The 14,153-nt window shown below is 57.7% G+C and overlaps 1 protein-coding gene across 2 annotated transcripts; it reads left to right on the top strand.

Moving 5' to 3' along the window:
- The first annotated feature begins 932 nt into the window (after nt 1–932).
- On the top strand, nt 933–7,091 carry OSR2 (odd-skipped related transciption factor 2). Of its 2 annotated transcripts, none has more exons than XM_055705186.1 (4): nt 933–1,214; nt 4,156–4,882; nt 5,503–5,602; nt 6,345–7,091. In XM_055705186.1, the coding sequence occupies exons 2-4, from the start codon at nt 4,227–4,229 to the stop codon at nt 6,417–6,419; spliced, it is 831 nt and encodes a 276-aa protein (XP_055561161.1). In that variant the 5' UTR covers nt 933–1,214; nt 4,156–4,226; the 3' UTR covers nt 6,420–7,091. The 2 variants fall into 2 exon arrangements, with proteins under 2 accessions (XP_055561161.1, XP_055561160.1); XM_055705185.1 differs by having other exon boundaries at nt 6,263–7,091.
- The last annotated feature ends 7,062 nt before the right edge of the window (nt 7,092–14,153 follow it).

Raw genomic sequence — 14,153 nt, 5'->3', positions numbered from 1 at the left:
TTTCAAAGCTGTTTTTAAATGCCATTTCTTCCGTCATCTTTGTATACTTCTCAAAGCCTACCTCCAATCTGCAGTCCAGATTATACAATAAGTTCCCCGTACATGATTTAAGTAACGCACAGAACAAGATAATGTTACAGATAAAAATTCAACCCAAATTCGCCGTCTGCAGCCAACAGTATTGCAGCTAACGACGAAACCGAACACAGTGCTTCAATCGAGAAATTCGAAGAGGGTCTCAGAGGCCCCATTTAGCAGCAAATTCCCCGGTAATAAATCGAAACTGCTTTCGAAACTATTTGTCTGTTCCAGGTAGAGATTTTGTGCTTAGTCACCGCGCATGGGGACACCTCGGCGCAGGTTGTCCTTCTGAATCTGCCTAAATAGCAGCTGAAGGGCAGAGCCGAATCGCTGAAGCGTCGGTCCATAGGGCGACCCGACGCGGCGGCCGCGGAGCCATTTGGACGTGAGCGTCACCTGCACCTACAGGTCCCCTCGGAGACGTGGGCGGCAACAGAACCCCCACGCCCTGGGTCTGGGGGTGTTATTTTAGGTATTCAAGCAAGTCGCGCCGCCTGTGTCACCCTGGCTGGGGCACTGCGGGCGGTGCGGCGCGGGGGGCGCGCAAATCCCCGCGGCCGCGGCCGGCAGCGGGGCGGGGGGCGCCGGGCTGCGCTCGGGGGGAGAAGTCACCTTAGGTGACGCGGGGGACGGGACGGGACACGACAAGCGGGGGGCGTCCTGCCCCTTTAAAACCCAGTTGCTACCCAAACACAAGTAAACAGTGGGGCCGGCGCGGCGGGGCGGGCCGGGGCCGGGGGCGGTCCCGTCCCGTCGGGGCGGAGCGGCGCGGCCCCGAGCGCGGGGCTGTGCGCGCCGCGGGGTGGGCCGGCGGCGGCGGCGGGCGGGCGGGGACAGCGCTCCACGCCACTCACCGCTGAAATGTGATGGACCGGGCAGGGGGCGGCTCAGACTCGCGCCGAGCCTCGCCGGGGTCGAAGGCGGGAGGCTGCGGGCGGGTGGCGGCGGTCTATGCCGGGGCGCCGGGACCGCCGCAGCCAGAGCTCCCAGCCGCCGCCCAGCCCTCCGCAACATGCCGGCCGCCGCCGGGCCCCGGCCCCGCTGAGCACCCCCGCTGTGGATCTAATGTCTCCGTGAAGGTGCCGCGGCCGCCGCCTCGGCTGTGCCCAGGGAGGAGCAGCCGGCTGCGGTAGGTAAGTGGCTCCCCCGGCCCGCCCTGCCCGCTGCCGTCGGCGGGAGCGGGGCGGCGGGGCCGCGGCCGGGCCCCGGGCGGGGGAGCGTCCCCTCGGCGGGCAGCGCGGGGCCTCCGGCGTTACTTTCAGTTTGCAGCTCCGCGGCGGTGGGGGTGCAGGTTCCCCCCGCACTCCGCGGGCGCGTTGATGCGGGGCCAGGCGGCAGGGGCCCCCGGAGCGCGCGGTCGATGTCCCGCACGCCGAGTCCCCCGCGGGGGGGGGGGGGGGCCGCTCCGTGCGTGGGCGCCGGGGCTGACCCCGGAGAAAGTCATCGCTCCGTGGAAACACCTGGCTGCGCGGGCAGCGGCGGCCGCGGCCGGCAAGGAGCGGAGGGGCCCCGGGGCCCACCCGCTCCCCGGGAACGGCGGCAGCGCCCTCGGGGCACGGCCGCGGCCCCGCCGCGGGAGGAAGGGGAGCGGCGGCCGGGCCCGCAGCTCGGCGGCAAGCAGGTAGAGAGGGGTGTACCGCCGAGGCACCGGGCTTAATTTAATTAAGCGCTCTGAATGGAAGGGGAAAAGGAAGTGCCAAGGTTTAAGTAACATCCGTTTTTGGTTGACTTTTCCCCCCCCCCCCCCCGCACCTTGCTATAAGTAGCCTTAAAATCATGCACGGAAGCACCTTCTGGCCCCTTTTTGGTAGGATTTAATAGAGTTGCCTCCTAGTACAAATAGGAACGGGTGTACCGTGGTTAAGACGACAGCGTAGTTTGAAGTGTCTGCGTTAAAATAATGGATTTCGTGTTCGGAATAGTTTTTCGGACTTGGTTCTTTGACACGAAAACGAGCGCCGCGCAATGCCATCCGCACACGGAGCCACCGAAGGCGGCTGTACAAGACGGAGCCGTGCCCCACCGAAACGCTGCGCCCGCCCCGGCCGTGGCTCGCAGCCGGGGGCTCCCGAGCCCAGGCGCAGCCAGCCCGGGATGGGGGCAGGAGCCGCGGCAGTAGCCCGCGAAAAGAGATTGTATTGCCTCTGGGTCGGTTCCTGGCGGAAAACGAATAGGAACTCACACTACGACATCTTTAAAAATAACTCTCTATATAAAATCACCGTGTCGTCCCCCCCCCCGAAATAAAAAAAAATAATTAAAAAAAAAAAGGTCGCTATAGATAATAGGCGGTATCGATAACGCTGTCCCCGGTCTCGATACAATCGCAAATGGGAAAATCTGGGCAGCAGCGGAGGAAACCCCGGGGAGCCGCGATTCAGGAAAACGAAAACAGGGGTGGGTAGCGCCGCAATTCACACCCAGCTGCGTTGCCGTATTTTTTACCCGGAGGGCCAATTCGGTGCAGTGCCACAAACGGGGACGAACGCTATTTTTGGAAAAATATCGAAAAGTCTCTTGCCGGCCAGAGGCTGCAGGGCGCCAGCGGAGCGGCCCGGGCCGTGTGGCGGCGGTGAGGGCGGCGGGCGGCGGCGGCCCGGAGGGGCAGGGACGCCGCTCCCGGGGCGCTGCTCTGCGCTCCGAGTTCCCTTTATTTTGGTGGTTGCTTTGGCTGTTTTGTTTTAGGACCTTTGGAGGAGGGAGGGGGGGGTGTGAGAAGGGTTCTTGTTTATTTTGGAAACTACACATTACCAGCCCCTCTACCTAAATCCCGGGAGGTGCTCGGCACCCTCGGCCCTACCTCTTGTTTACAGGCCCGGAGAGACCCCGGCGCTTGCTTTCGCCGCTTTCCTGGGTCATGGCAGCCGCCCGGCTACTGGAAGTGAGACCCCCACCCCCGAAAACAAGGGGAAAATAAAGGAGAGGGCAGGGGCTTGCCCCCCGCGCCGGTGCCCCCTGCCCCGCGGGAGGGGAGCGTCGCTCCGGGGGCGCCGAGGGGTCCCCGCGGGCGGCGGGAGAAGCGGGGCCCGGCGGTTGCGGTTGAATGGGTTGAGCGAAACCCTCTGACAGTCACACACCGCTCATTAGCTCACGGCCCCGCCGCTCCGGCTGAGCTCCCGGCCGGGGCACGGCGGAGGGGGTGCGAGGAGCTCGGCCGGACGGCTCCGTCCCGCCGGGGCTGCGCTCGTCCTTCCCGGCCCTGCGGGACGGAGGGAGCCGGCCGCGGGGCGAGCGCCGTGCCGGGCTGCCGGGCAGCCCTGGGCGGGCCAGGGAGGCCTCCCTGCGGGCCGGCCGCTTCCTCGCCGCTGGTGGGATCGCTGCGGCGCGGGGGGCTGGGTGGGAGGTGTGCGTGCGGGGCAGGAGCTGCCTCTCGCTCCCTCGGTTATCTTGATAAATGAGTTGTTGAAGGAAGAAAAATAAGCAGCCGAGCTGGGATAAACGCGGGGCTTATTGCCCCCCCCCCCCCCCGCTTCCCACCCCGCCGCCCCCCGGGCCTGCCTCGGCTCTCCGTGAGCACCCTGCTCCTGCCCGGGGAGGCCTCAGCCAGGAGGGGTCGGGGTCGGGGCCTCCGCGCCCGCGGGAGGCCGGGCGGAGGGTGGGAGCGACGCCGGGGGCCAGGGCGGCGCGGGGGGCCGCAGGGAGGCGGCCCTGGGGGTCCCCGCTGTGGGCGCTGCGGGGGGACGGTGGCGGGGAACGGAGCGGCCCGGGCTCCGTTCCTGGTGTGTTTTTCCACGATTCGTTTAATTTGAATCCGCGGCACCTTCGGTTTGCTCGGCGCTGCGTTTTCTCCTTTTTGTTTTAATTCGAGGTGTGTGTTTCTGGGAGCGATACTTTGTAGGGTTTTTCACGCTTTAGCTTCTCCGGTCGAAGCGATCGCGCCGGTGGGCCGGTGGCGGCCGCGCCGGAGCAGGGGAGCCGGGGCTGCGGCGGGGCGCTGGGGCCGCGGCGACGCCGCGCACCGGAGCCGTGCCTGGCCCTCCCTGGCTCCGCCGCTGCGCTCGCCTCGGCTAAGGGGAACCACGCTGCTCTCAGTAAAAGCCTTTCCCCCCTTCTTTCTCCCTCCTTCCTTCCTAGGATTTTCTCCCCGTCTCGAAAGCCCAGCAGAGGCACCGGCTGTGCCGCCGGCCTGCGCCCGCCCCGGGAAGATGGGAAGCAAGGCTCTGCCAGCCCCCATCCCGCTGCACCCATCCCTGCAACTCACCAACTACTCCTTCCTCCAGGCTGTGAACACCTTCCCCGCAGCTGTGGACCAGTTGCAAGGTCTGTACGGACTCAGCGCCGTGCAAACCATGCACATGAACCACTGGACATTGGGCTACCCCAATGTGCATGAAATCACGCGCTCCACGATCACGGAGATGGCGGCCGCCCAGGGCTTGGTGGACTCCCGCTTCCCTTTCCCCGCGCTCCCCTTCGCCACGCACCTCTTCCACCCCAAGCAAGGGGCCATCGCCCACGTCCTCCCAGCCTTGCACAAGGACAGGCCCCGCTTTGACTTTGCCAACCTGGCCGTGGCCGCCACGCAGGAGGACCCTCCCAAGGTGGGGGAGCTCGCCAAGCTGAGCCCCGGACTGGCCTCGCCCCTGTCGGGCATCAGCAAGCTGTCCCCGGACAGGAAGCCCTCCCGCGGCCGCCTGCCCTCCAAGACGAAAAAGGAGTTCATCTGCAAGTTCTGCGGCAGGCACTTCACCAAGTCCTACAACCTCCTCATCCACGAGCGGACCCACACGGACGAGCGGCCCTACACCTGCGACATCTGCCACAAGGCTTTCCGGAGGCAGGACCACCTGCGGGACCACCGGTGAGGGACCACCGCGACCGGGGCCGTGCCGCGGGGAGCTGGGCTGGGAGGGAGGAGCCGCGGGGTGGGAGGGGGGGGGTGAGGCTGAGCCGCTCCGGGCCGAGCCGGGAGGGCAGCAGGAGGAACCCCCCCGCTCCGGCTCCGGAGGGACCCGGGCACCCAAAGCTTGCGTCCCGCGTGGGACGGGCACCCGCGGGGGGGGGCAGGGGTGAAGCCCCCGGGGTTGTTATGCTTCCGAAGCGCGGCCTGGGGGGTGCGGGGGGGAGGACGGGGCACAGCTGGGCGCCCCCCCGCTCGCCCCCCTCCACCTCCGCACCCGCGGCCGGTGCCAGGCGGAGGGTCCGCGCTGCTTTCGGGGGAGAGCGGGCTTGGCTCCGGCCGGCGGAGCACATGCTGTCCCGATCTGTCACCGGAGAGTGCCATCACGCCTCGATAGGAATTATTGCGAATGTTTTGAACGGATAGAGGAGTTTCACCATGAACAGAATTGAGGGTGGGGTGGGGGGAGCGGGTCCTGAGGGGGGCGTTTGGGGGGAAGCCGGGCCTGGGGGAGCAGGTCCCGGTGGTGGGTGCTCCCCGCGCATCCGGCAGCGCTGCTCACACCTCGGGTTGCCTTCCAGGTACATCCATTCCAAAGAGAAACCCTTCAAGTGCCAGGAGTGCGGGAAGGGCTTCTGCCAGTCCAGGACCCTGGCGGTCCACAAAACCCTACACATGCAGGTGAGCCCGGCGCTCCCCGGCCTCCTCCACGCGTGTGCCGCCGCCGTGGGGCAGGGGCGGCGGCTGCCGGGGGCACGGGGCTCCGCTACGGAGCCGAGCGAGAGGGCTCCGGCACTTGACGGCTCGGTGCTTCCCCGGGGGGCGGGAGGCGGCCGGCGGTTATCTCAACGGCCGCGGGAGACCCGCGGAAAAACGGCGGCCGCGGGCGACGGGCTTAAAGCCGTCGGGGACGCGGTTGGCGGCGGGCAGCGAGGCCCGGGTTTGGTTTTGCCCACGCCGCTGCTTCGAGGCGTTTTTCGTTGGGGGCTCCAGCCCTGCCTCGGCGGCGGCAGGCACGGTGCGGAGCGGAGCGCCCTGCTCGCCCGCCGGCCCCGCCGCGCAACCGGTCGGGCAGCGGGAGCCCCGGAGCGGGAGGGCGGTGCGGCGGCCGCTTTCCGTGCGCCCCAGGAGCGCCAAGTGCCACGGAGCGAGAATAGAAAATAAGGCTTTTGGGGCAGGACAGGGCGAGGGAGGCGGTCTGCCGTCCGCCCGGGGCTGCTGTCGTTCGTGTCCAACCCCGATATTTCAAGTTGTGCGTTGCGATAAGAAAAAAGTGCAGTGATACGGTAAACCAGGTAGTTTGTGAAGGATTAATCCTTTGCTTGCTTCAAATCTGAACAGGAATCTCCACACAAATGTCCCACATGTGGAAGAACCTTTAATCAAAGAAGTAATCTGAAAACTCACCTTCTTACCCATACAGACATCAAGCCCTACAACTGTGAGCAGTGCGGCAAAGTGTTCAGGCGAAACTGTGATCTACGGCGGCACAGTCTAACTCACACCCCGCGGCAGGACTTCTAGAGCAGCCAGGGACCCGCGCCCGCTCCGGCAGCTCCAACTTGCCCATTTTACTCAAGGACTGTATTGTAGGAACTCATGACACGCACACACACACAGACACGGAGACACACGCAGATTCGGGGCCAAGCTTTCCTACCACATGTCTGCGAAACTCGTTTAGAGAGTGTGGACTGCAGGATCGGGCCCCTCTCCAACCCACACCCAGGCGTAAAGCTCATCTTGTAGATACTCGCGGCTCATTTTAGAGCTCTGTACAGAATGTGGTTTTCTTCGTTTGTTTGTTTTGTATCGTCGTGTCAGATGCACATCGATAACAAATGGGGGAGGCAAAGTATCTCTTAAAAGTGTATTTCAAAATAAATCCTTTCTTTTTTTCCAAATACCTCTTGCCTTGTTGTATTATTCTCTGAACACTTGGGCTTTCTTTTTCCTGCTGTGTCAATGCGGTGGTAAAGCATATTGAATAAATTTCCTAGCCGGGTAATTGTACTGTCACAACAATTTTGGTGATCGCTTTTGTTTGGTCTGTTTCGCTGTCGCTGTTGTGTTATCTATTGTTAAGTAAAATGAAAGTGCCGTATTTGAGAGTTTATAGCTCTATTACTTAATAGTATGAATGTCTAAATATTAACTTCTGTACTTTTTATTTTCCAGAACGATTATTTTTTTTAAGAAGAGAAAGAAAGAAATACTTGCAAATAAACACATCTTAGGAAATAATGCATAGAGCCGTTCTTACGCCAAAGCGGCTTATTAGTAACTTATTTGTAATCTGCCCATATATTGTAAAAGTCATCCCTCTCGCGGAGATTGCAGCAGGCAGCCTCCTGCCAGTAGACTTTGGACACGGGCAATTCAGCCCGCGTAGACAGGGACTTTATCCTGCAGAAGACGATTCTTTCCCGACAGCTCTGGACGCAAACAGCGAGGCGCAAATACCGCCCCCCGCCCCGGGGCTCATCCGCGGCCCCTGCGGGCCCCTCGCAGAGCGGTGGCGCGGGCAGCGGGGACCCCCCCCACGGCCCCCTCCGTCCGCGCTGCCCAGCGAAGGTCGCTCCCGGAGAGGGGGACAGACAGAGGAGGGCCGAGGAGAGGAGCTGTTTTCCCCTCCCGGGACACCCTCACCCCACTGTGGGGGCCTTCCTGCTCCCTCCTTCCCTCGCCACCTCTGTCAGCCCTCAGCCCTTCCCCGTCGGGATGACCTGGTGGCCCGGCAGCCGGTGCTGCGTGGTCAGTGCCTGCACCCGGTATGCAGGCTAACAGGGTGGTGGCACCGCCCCCTGGGCTCCCCTCCCTTGCCACCCTTATGAGCCACTCACCAGTGCCTCTGGTCCCCTCTGGGAAGGCCTGGTGCCAGTGCTGAGGCATTTTCCCCTCACGTGTTGCAGGGTAGCAGTCCTGGACGTGCATCCCCTCCTCTGCCATCCTACTGCTTTTCATGCTTCTGGCACCCTCTCTGCAGTGTCTTGGGTAGTTTGGGGCCCCCAAAAGTTCTTCTCTCCCAGGCTGGGGACACCCATCCTGCCCTACTCCTCTCCCAAACTAAGGACCAGGTTAGAATGGCAGGGAGAAATCTTTTCCCTCCGGCTCAGCTCAGGGAGCCCTGTTTGGGACTGGGGGGAGCGAGCCCCTTGCACCCAGCTCAGCGGGGAGGGCTCCACCTAGCAGGGTGCCAGGGCTCCAGGATGATGCATGGTGGGATCACAAGTGCCAGCAGGCCCGTGGGGAGCAGATACTGACAGAGCTTGGGTGGCTGTGGTGTCCCTATCCCCATCCATCGTTGTTCCTGTGGCAGGGAACCACACTGCCTGAACCCTGTTAATGAGTAGCAAGTCAAAACCAGCAGTGTCTGGGCTGCTGTCAGGCCGTCCGCGCAGAAAGGGCTGCATTACTGCCTGTGGCTGCTTGTTATCTGTTTGCTACCTCGGCAGAGGGCTATCATGCCCATTCCTCTCTGCCAGCCCTGCTGTACCCCATGCCAAGGCAGCCAGCTGAGTTTCCACTGATGCCGGGCAGACCATGGCAGTCTCAATCAGCCAAAATTTCTTACGTGATGAAAGCCTGTCTCTCCATCTGCTCCTGTCCAGCAAGATGGGAAGGGAAAAAAATGTTTCTGCAGCCAGAAATATTGGTCTCCTGGGCGAAGAACAGCCTCTCTAGTTAAAGTTTATTTAAGGGCCATCTCCTGTCTTCCTCTTCAGACCCCTGACTTGCACCCCTTGCCTCGCTGGGGTGCTGCACCCTGTGACTGCATTTCTCGTCCTCCGTGCTGGTAGCTCCCGTCCTCCCCCTCCAAACTGCTCCTCTCTCCACACCGCTCCTTTCCAAACGTTGCTCCATGGGCATCTCTCACTCCCTCTCCATAGGCATCTTCACAGTGTTGGATTTCTTCCTATCTGACTGATCTTTCTTTCCCCCATGCATTCCCATTCTTCCAGTAGGTTATTTCCTCTATCCTTATTGTTCTCTGAGTTCCTGCCCCTAGGCCCTTTTGTATCCCCAAGTACGCTCAGCAAGGCTGGGATAACTCCGTTCAAGTAAACACCCCTGTCAGGATACATATGGGCTCAGTCCGCGCCTCCTAGGCCAAGTTCTATGTGCAGTTTGTTTGGAAAGAACTTAATCACATGAACGATATCAAAGGATGAAATCAAAATGATTGCATATAGCTACAGTTTTATTTAATTGTTTGGGGTTGCTTGTTTAGTAATCTTCCCCCTGAGCAGACACAGACTGTAAATTTGTCTTCTGAGGATTTCAAAAGTTCAGCGGCCAGAACAAAGCCCAAATTGCTGAAGAAGGGCAATGACAAGTATCTCTAACAGTTGGCCCCTGGACTGGTTTTTAAATTTAAACCAGTAGCTATCGTCTTAAAATATCAGAGGATGATTTAGTATTTCTCTTCACTATCAATACACTTGCCCGTGGCACTGACACGCTCCATTCACTTTTTAAAAGTTCATCTCTCCCTGGGAGTTTTAAGAGACAGCTGTAAAGAACATGTTAAAATACACATACGGTTTGTCGGTTTTTTGACCTGTTGGGAACAGAAACAAGTTCTGTAAAGCTATTTTTTGGGGAGGGCTAGGGTTTTTATAGCCATAAAGTGCCATCCTGACTTTCACAATGCAAACACTAAATACGCTAATATTCCCATGACTGCTGTTTGTGTCTGTGTGAAGTTTTCTCCCTTCTGGAGCTCAGTCCCAGAACACAGCATGCAGCTCTGTGCTTCCTCAGTTTCCTGGAGCTTCCCAAACCACCTGCCTCCCACTTCCCTTTGTTCCTCTCTCTTCCTTTCCCCCTTCTTTTTCAGCGCTCCTTTTTTTTTCCTGGGCTGGCACCGTTCTTTCTGTACCTTTAGCTGTGTTAAAGGCAGCAGCTGCAGTGGAATAGCAGGGAAAAGGACTAGCTGTGCTAAACACCAGGGGAAAAACCCAGCAGATAATAAGATATAATATGGCCATAATCTCCATTTTGGGGGGGCAAATCAGATTAAAAAAATATCGTCCTTTAGGTTGCATCTGAAAAGTGAGCTTTTTGTGCATTAGTTGCTGAAATGATGCTGTCTGCAACTGATAGCAGGGCCGTTCAGCCCAGCTATGTGTGCATAATGCTTTTCTATGAAGTCATCTATTACATAGCTACAGCACGCCATGCTATTCCAGACCAGCACAGACTATTCCTGATGCCAGCACAGCTTTGCTGGCAAAGCCCAGCTTTTTACTGGTACCACCTCAGGAACATGCACAGCTGGATCTGAACGGGAGACAGCCCAGCAGCATCCCAGGAAAATGGCATGGCTGTGTCTGGCTGGGGCTAAGGGCTGGTGCCAAGGGTCCCACTGTTTGAGCCATTTGAGTAAAACGTGTGAAAACCCCATTATTTATTGAAACACACCACCCACCAAAACACCCCCCACCCACCCACCCCTTCCTTTTTGCTCTTCCTTTCTTCTCACTGTTCTACTTCTGGATGGAGCTGCTTCTCTCACCCTGGCCTCATCCAGTACTACACCCTGCCTCCTGCCTAGTCTCCTCTCCATCTCCTCTACTCTCTACTTTTTTCCTCCTGTTTCTTTTTTGCCTTCCCATGTCTTACTCTGTGTTTCAACCTCCTTTTCCTAAGCAAATTCCCTTACTCAGACTTCTTGATTCCCTCTTTTTCAACCATCCCAGTTTCCACTTGTTGCCTTTATCTGTCCTGCAGGCACCAGCCCATACAAGCCTCTCTCTCTTCACTGACCCAGAGCTTGTTTTCCTGACATGGTACTTCTCACGTGCTGCTGGTCCTTCCTTGCTGTTGCCATTAATTGATGCCACGTCCACATGGCACTCAGGATGCATCACTGCAGGTGTCATAGACATATTCAGACCATTTTAAGCATGCTTTGTCTGGCACAAAGCTGGCAGTGTTGTCCTAGAAGGTGGGACCTGGTAGCCCTGGTTGCTCAGGGTGGGAGTGCTGTTGGCAGCAGCACGGCAGCCCCTGGACTTCATGGCCCTCATGGAGGTCAAGAGGAGCCAACAATTTCAGGTGAGTGAAAAAGTAATGTACTGGCCCCAAAATGTCAAGACAGTTTGTAGCTAGTCAGCAAAGATGCACTGATGGGTCACAGCCTCTAATTGCTCTATGCTCCTAATACTGTAACTGTGTATAGTCCTTTATGTGTAAAGGAGTGACTTGATCTACCAAACTGCATTACACAAGGATTTAGGCATATGTTGCTTTTATTTTAATATTGTACTCTGTTTCCAGCTTATATTTCTTTCCTCTCAGCACCTCTTTTCCTCCCTACTTATGGAAGCTTTGATTAGTTCTTTTTTGTACTTATAACAGTGTACTTAAGGCAAAAATAGGGTAGCCAAGAAGTTATTCTTGTTGAAGTTATTAAAAGGAGGAACACTTAGATTTAAAAATGCTTATTTACATTCAAAATAAAGGCATCACATCTGTATAAAACATTCATTTTAATCTCTACTTTCAAAAATATAGATGTGGCTGTTTGTGAAACTTTTTCTAGAAGCTTCTGGTCTATCAAATAGGAGAGGCAAAAATATCTACACTGAGAACACTAAACATATTTTCTAAATCTGCAGAAATAAGGCAATGGAAGTGCAGGCTGCTCCCCCTCTTTCAAACCTCCATCGCAAGCCTGAGCACCCTTTCCCAGATGCTATTTTCAAACACCAGCCAGGGCTATGATGAGCAGAGCAGGACCCAAAAGCATATATAATCCTGTGTGCAGTGGCCTCGTGCCTTTATCCCCACATGGCTGAGCCACAGCAGTGCATGGCCGCCTTCCCGGGGAGGGCTGCTTCCTCTGTCAGTGTCGGGGCAAAACTTTGCAGTGCAGATCGACTTTAAAAACTTATTTTAAAATTTACTGCTACGGAAAACACCAAGCTCAGCCTGAAGTGAGTGGTCTACACAGCAGCATGGCTGTCGTTGTGGGGAGTGCCAGCAAGCTGTGCCCCCAGCCCACACACCAGCAGGGTGGGCACATGGGCAGCATGGCCCCGGCAGGGACCTTGTGTGTTGTGCGGGCACATGCAACGGCCCCAGGGGATGGACAGACGTCTCCTCTCAGATCTGGTACCACTGGTTGAAGGTGGCATTTCTCCTGGCTGTAGGCTACCACCAGCCCCAGCAGCCAGGCCTGGCAGCTGTCAAGGGGTTGGTTTGGATTTTAGGGAGCTGGCGGAGTGTTCCCACCAGCTGTCCTCCATTGGGGCCGCAGGGAAAGGGGGTTGAGGAGGGTGCCGGGCAGTCCCTGGGCTGCTTGGGAAGAGCTGAGCGACTCTCCAGGTCTTCAGGGTCCATCGGCCACCAGCCTGCTGTCTGTAGAAGGGGAGCAGCACGACTTTTGCTTCCCTGAAATTCTCGTAGGATCCAGAGAGTGGCTCCATCGCCTCACAGGGCTGAGGGCCGCAGCTGGAAGATTACAAAACCCAGCTCTTTCAGATTTCCCTCTGCAGAAATTCCCTGGACTTCTGGCTTTGAAACGAGCAACGTTCACCTCCTCTGTGCGGATCAGCAGCAAACCTGCCGGCGCGGGCAGCGCTGGTGGTGCCGCAGGCAGCACCCTGGGGCTCCCACCCCTGCAGCAGCTCCTGGCTGCATGCTCATGAGGGCTCTCCTACACACTAGGGCGTTTTGGAGACTTGATTGCTCGTCTGGGGGAAGCAGACTGATTGATTGATTGATTTTCGTCTTTCAAGCGCAAGAGGAAGTAAAAGCTTTATTTCTTTTTTCCTCTGAGATTATTTACGAGGCACTGTCTCTGACATTGCCAGCTGACATCCTTTGGCGTCACTACCACTCAGTGCACTGAAGATGCCTCAAGGTGTGTCAGTCGTGCTTCACGTCAGCGTGCCTTGACGTATCTATCTCTTTGGCTGGGATTGAAAAGTACAGTTTCTAAATCTCCCGGTGACCCATTTTGCATGGATCACTGGTGTGCTAGAATGTAGCTGCTCCTTCCCATCGTGTTAATGCAAGTTTGCCTGCGTTCAAAGCAGCCTGTGCTCCGTGTGCCACACTGATCACTCAGGGAAACCTCGTACTTGAATCTCTGTGTGAAAACGGGCTTGGCTGCTCCAGGCTTGATACTTTCCACAGAAGTTAGGTGCTTTCATTGCTAAATCAGGGTCCTTTTATTCAAACCTTGTAAATTCTTTGGCTTGATAAACACAGGCAGACAGCTGGATTACGTTCATCGGGGGCTCGCAGTCAGCAAGCACAGCGAGTGTCCCAGATCGCAGAGGCACCCTCTCCGCCCCAGGTCCCATGCCCCCCCCAGGCTGAGCTGGGCAGCACTGCTCAGCGCTCAGTGTGTCAGCAGGAAAAGGACCAAAGCACCTGCAAGGGAGCAACTCAGAGCCATGTACAGTCACAGGCTGCCTGCCGGAGTGCCCTTGAAGCCAGTCCTGGAGACGGCCCTAATTAATATTTCCAGCGCAACCTCGTGGCTCCCTGTGCGGTGCCGGCTCTGCACTGCCCTGTCTGCCTGTGCACTGGGCTGGCGGGAAGGCAGACCCTCAGGGGCCCTTCTAGAAGGCCCCGAGGCCCAGCTGTGATGGCAGATGGGATTCATGGGCAGCTCCAGCCCCAGGCATGCTCAGGCTGCCAGCAAGGGCAATGCAAATGCAGCGCACCTGCCTGCAGGGCACCCTGGCCTTCAGAGCCCTTTCAAGGCTACCTGGCTGGGGTACAATGTAAACCTGGCCCTGATTTAGTCCAGGAGCTGGTTCTGCTGGGATGAATCATTTAACCACACAAGCACCCCATGACTCTACCTCTCATTTCCATGTCGTGGCCTCCTTTGCCCACTCCACAGTGGAAATTATGGCCTGGTCCCATCCTGGAGATGCATGGGCATGGGCTGCCACAGAGAAACACTAGAAAGACAAGGAAGCTTTCGAGGGGATTTCAGTTACACAGATAGCAGAATGAGTCTGGGTGAAAGGGTCAGATCCTAATTGTCTTCTTTTGTCATGCACACATTATCCTCAAATTTTATTTCATGGAAAAGTGGGTCTTGAAATTAATGCTGCATTAAGAGGCATGTGGCAGCTCATACCATCACATGTCATGTTCTTGCCAAGCTACAACCATATCTTTGTCATGATTCATATTTTTAAACTTCCATTTAAAAAAATGAAAAACAGTTTTTCAGCAGTTCAGCTGTGGGCAACTCACATGTTTC

This window comes from Falco cherrug, chromosome 3 (genome assembly GCF_023634085.1).
Source record: "Falco cherrug isolate bFalChe1 chromosome 3, bFalChe1.pri, whole genome shotgun sequence".
Lineage (NCBI taxonomy): Eukaryota > Metazoa > Chordata > Aves > Falconiformes > Falconidae > Falco > Falco cherrug.
The sequence above is the reverse complement of the archived record's forward strand: the minus strand, read 5'-3'. Positions and strand labels throughout refer to the sequence as shown.

Coding starts and splice junctions, on each gene's coding strand:
- OSR2 (XM_055705185.1), top strand. CDS start 4,227: ATGGGAAGCAAGGCTCTGCCAGCCCCCATCCCGCTGCACCCATCCCTG. Junction 4,883..5,502: donor GACCACCTGCGGGACCACCG/GTGAGGGACCAC, acceptor GTTGCCTTCCAG/GTACATCCATTCCAAAGAGA. Junction 5,603..6,262: donor ACAAAACCCTACACATGCAG/GTGAGCCCGGCG, acceptor AAATCTGAACAG/GAATCTCCACACAAATGTCC.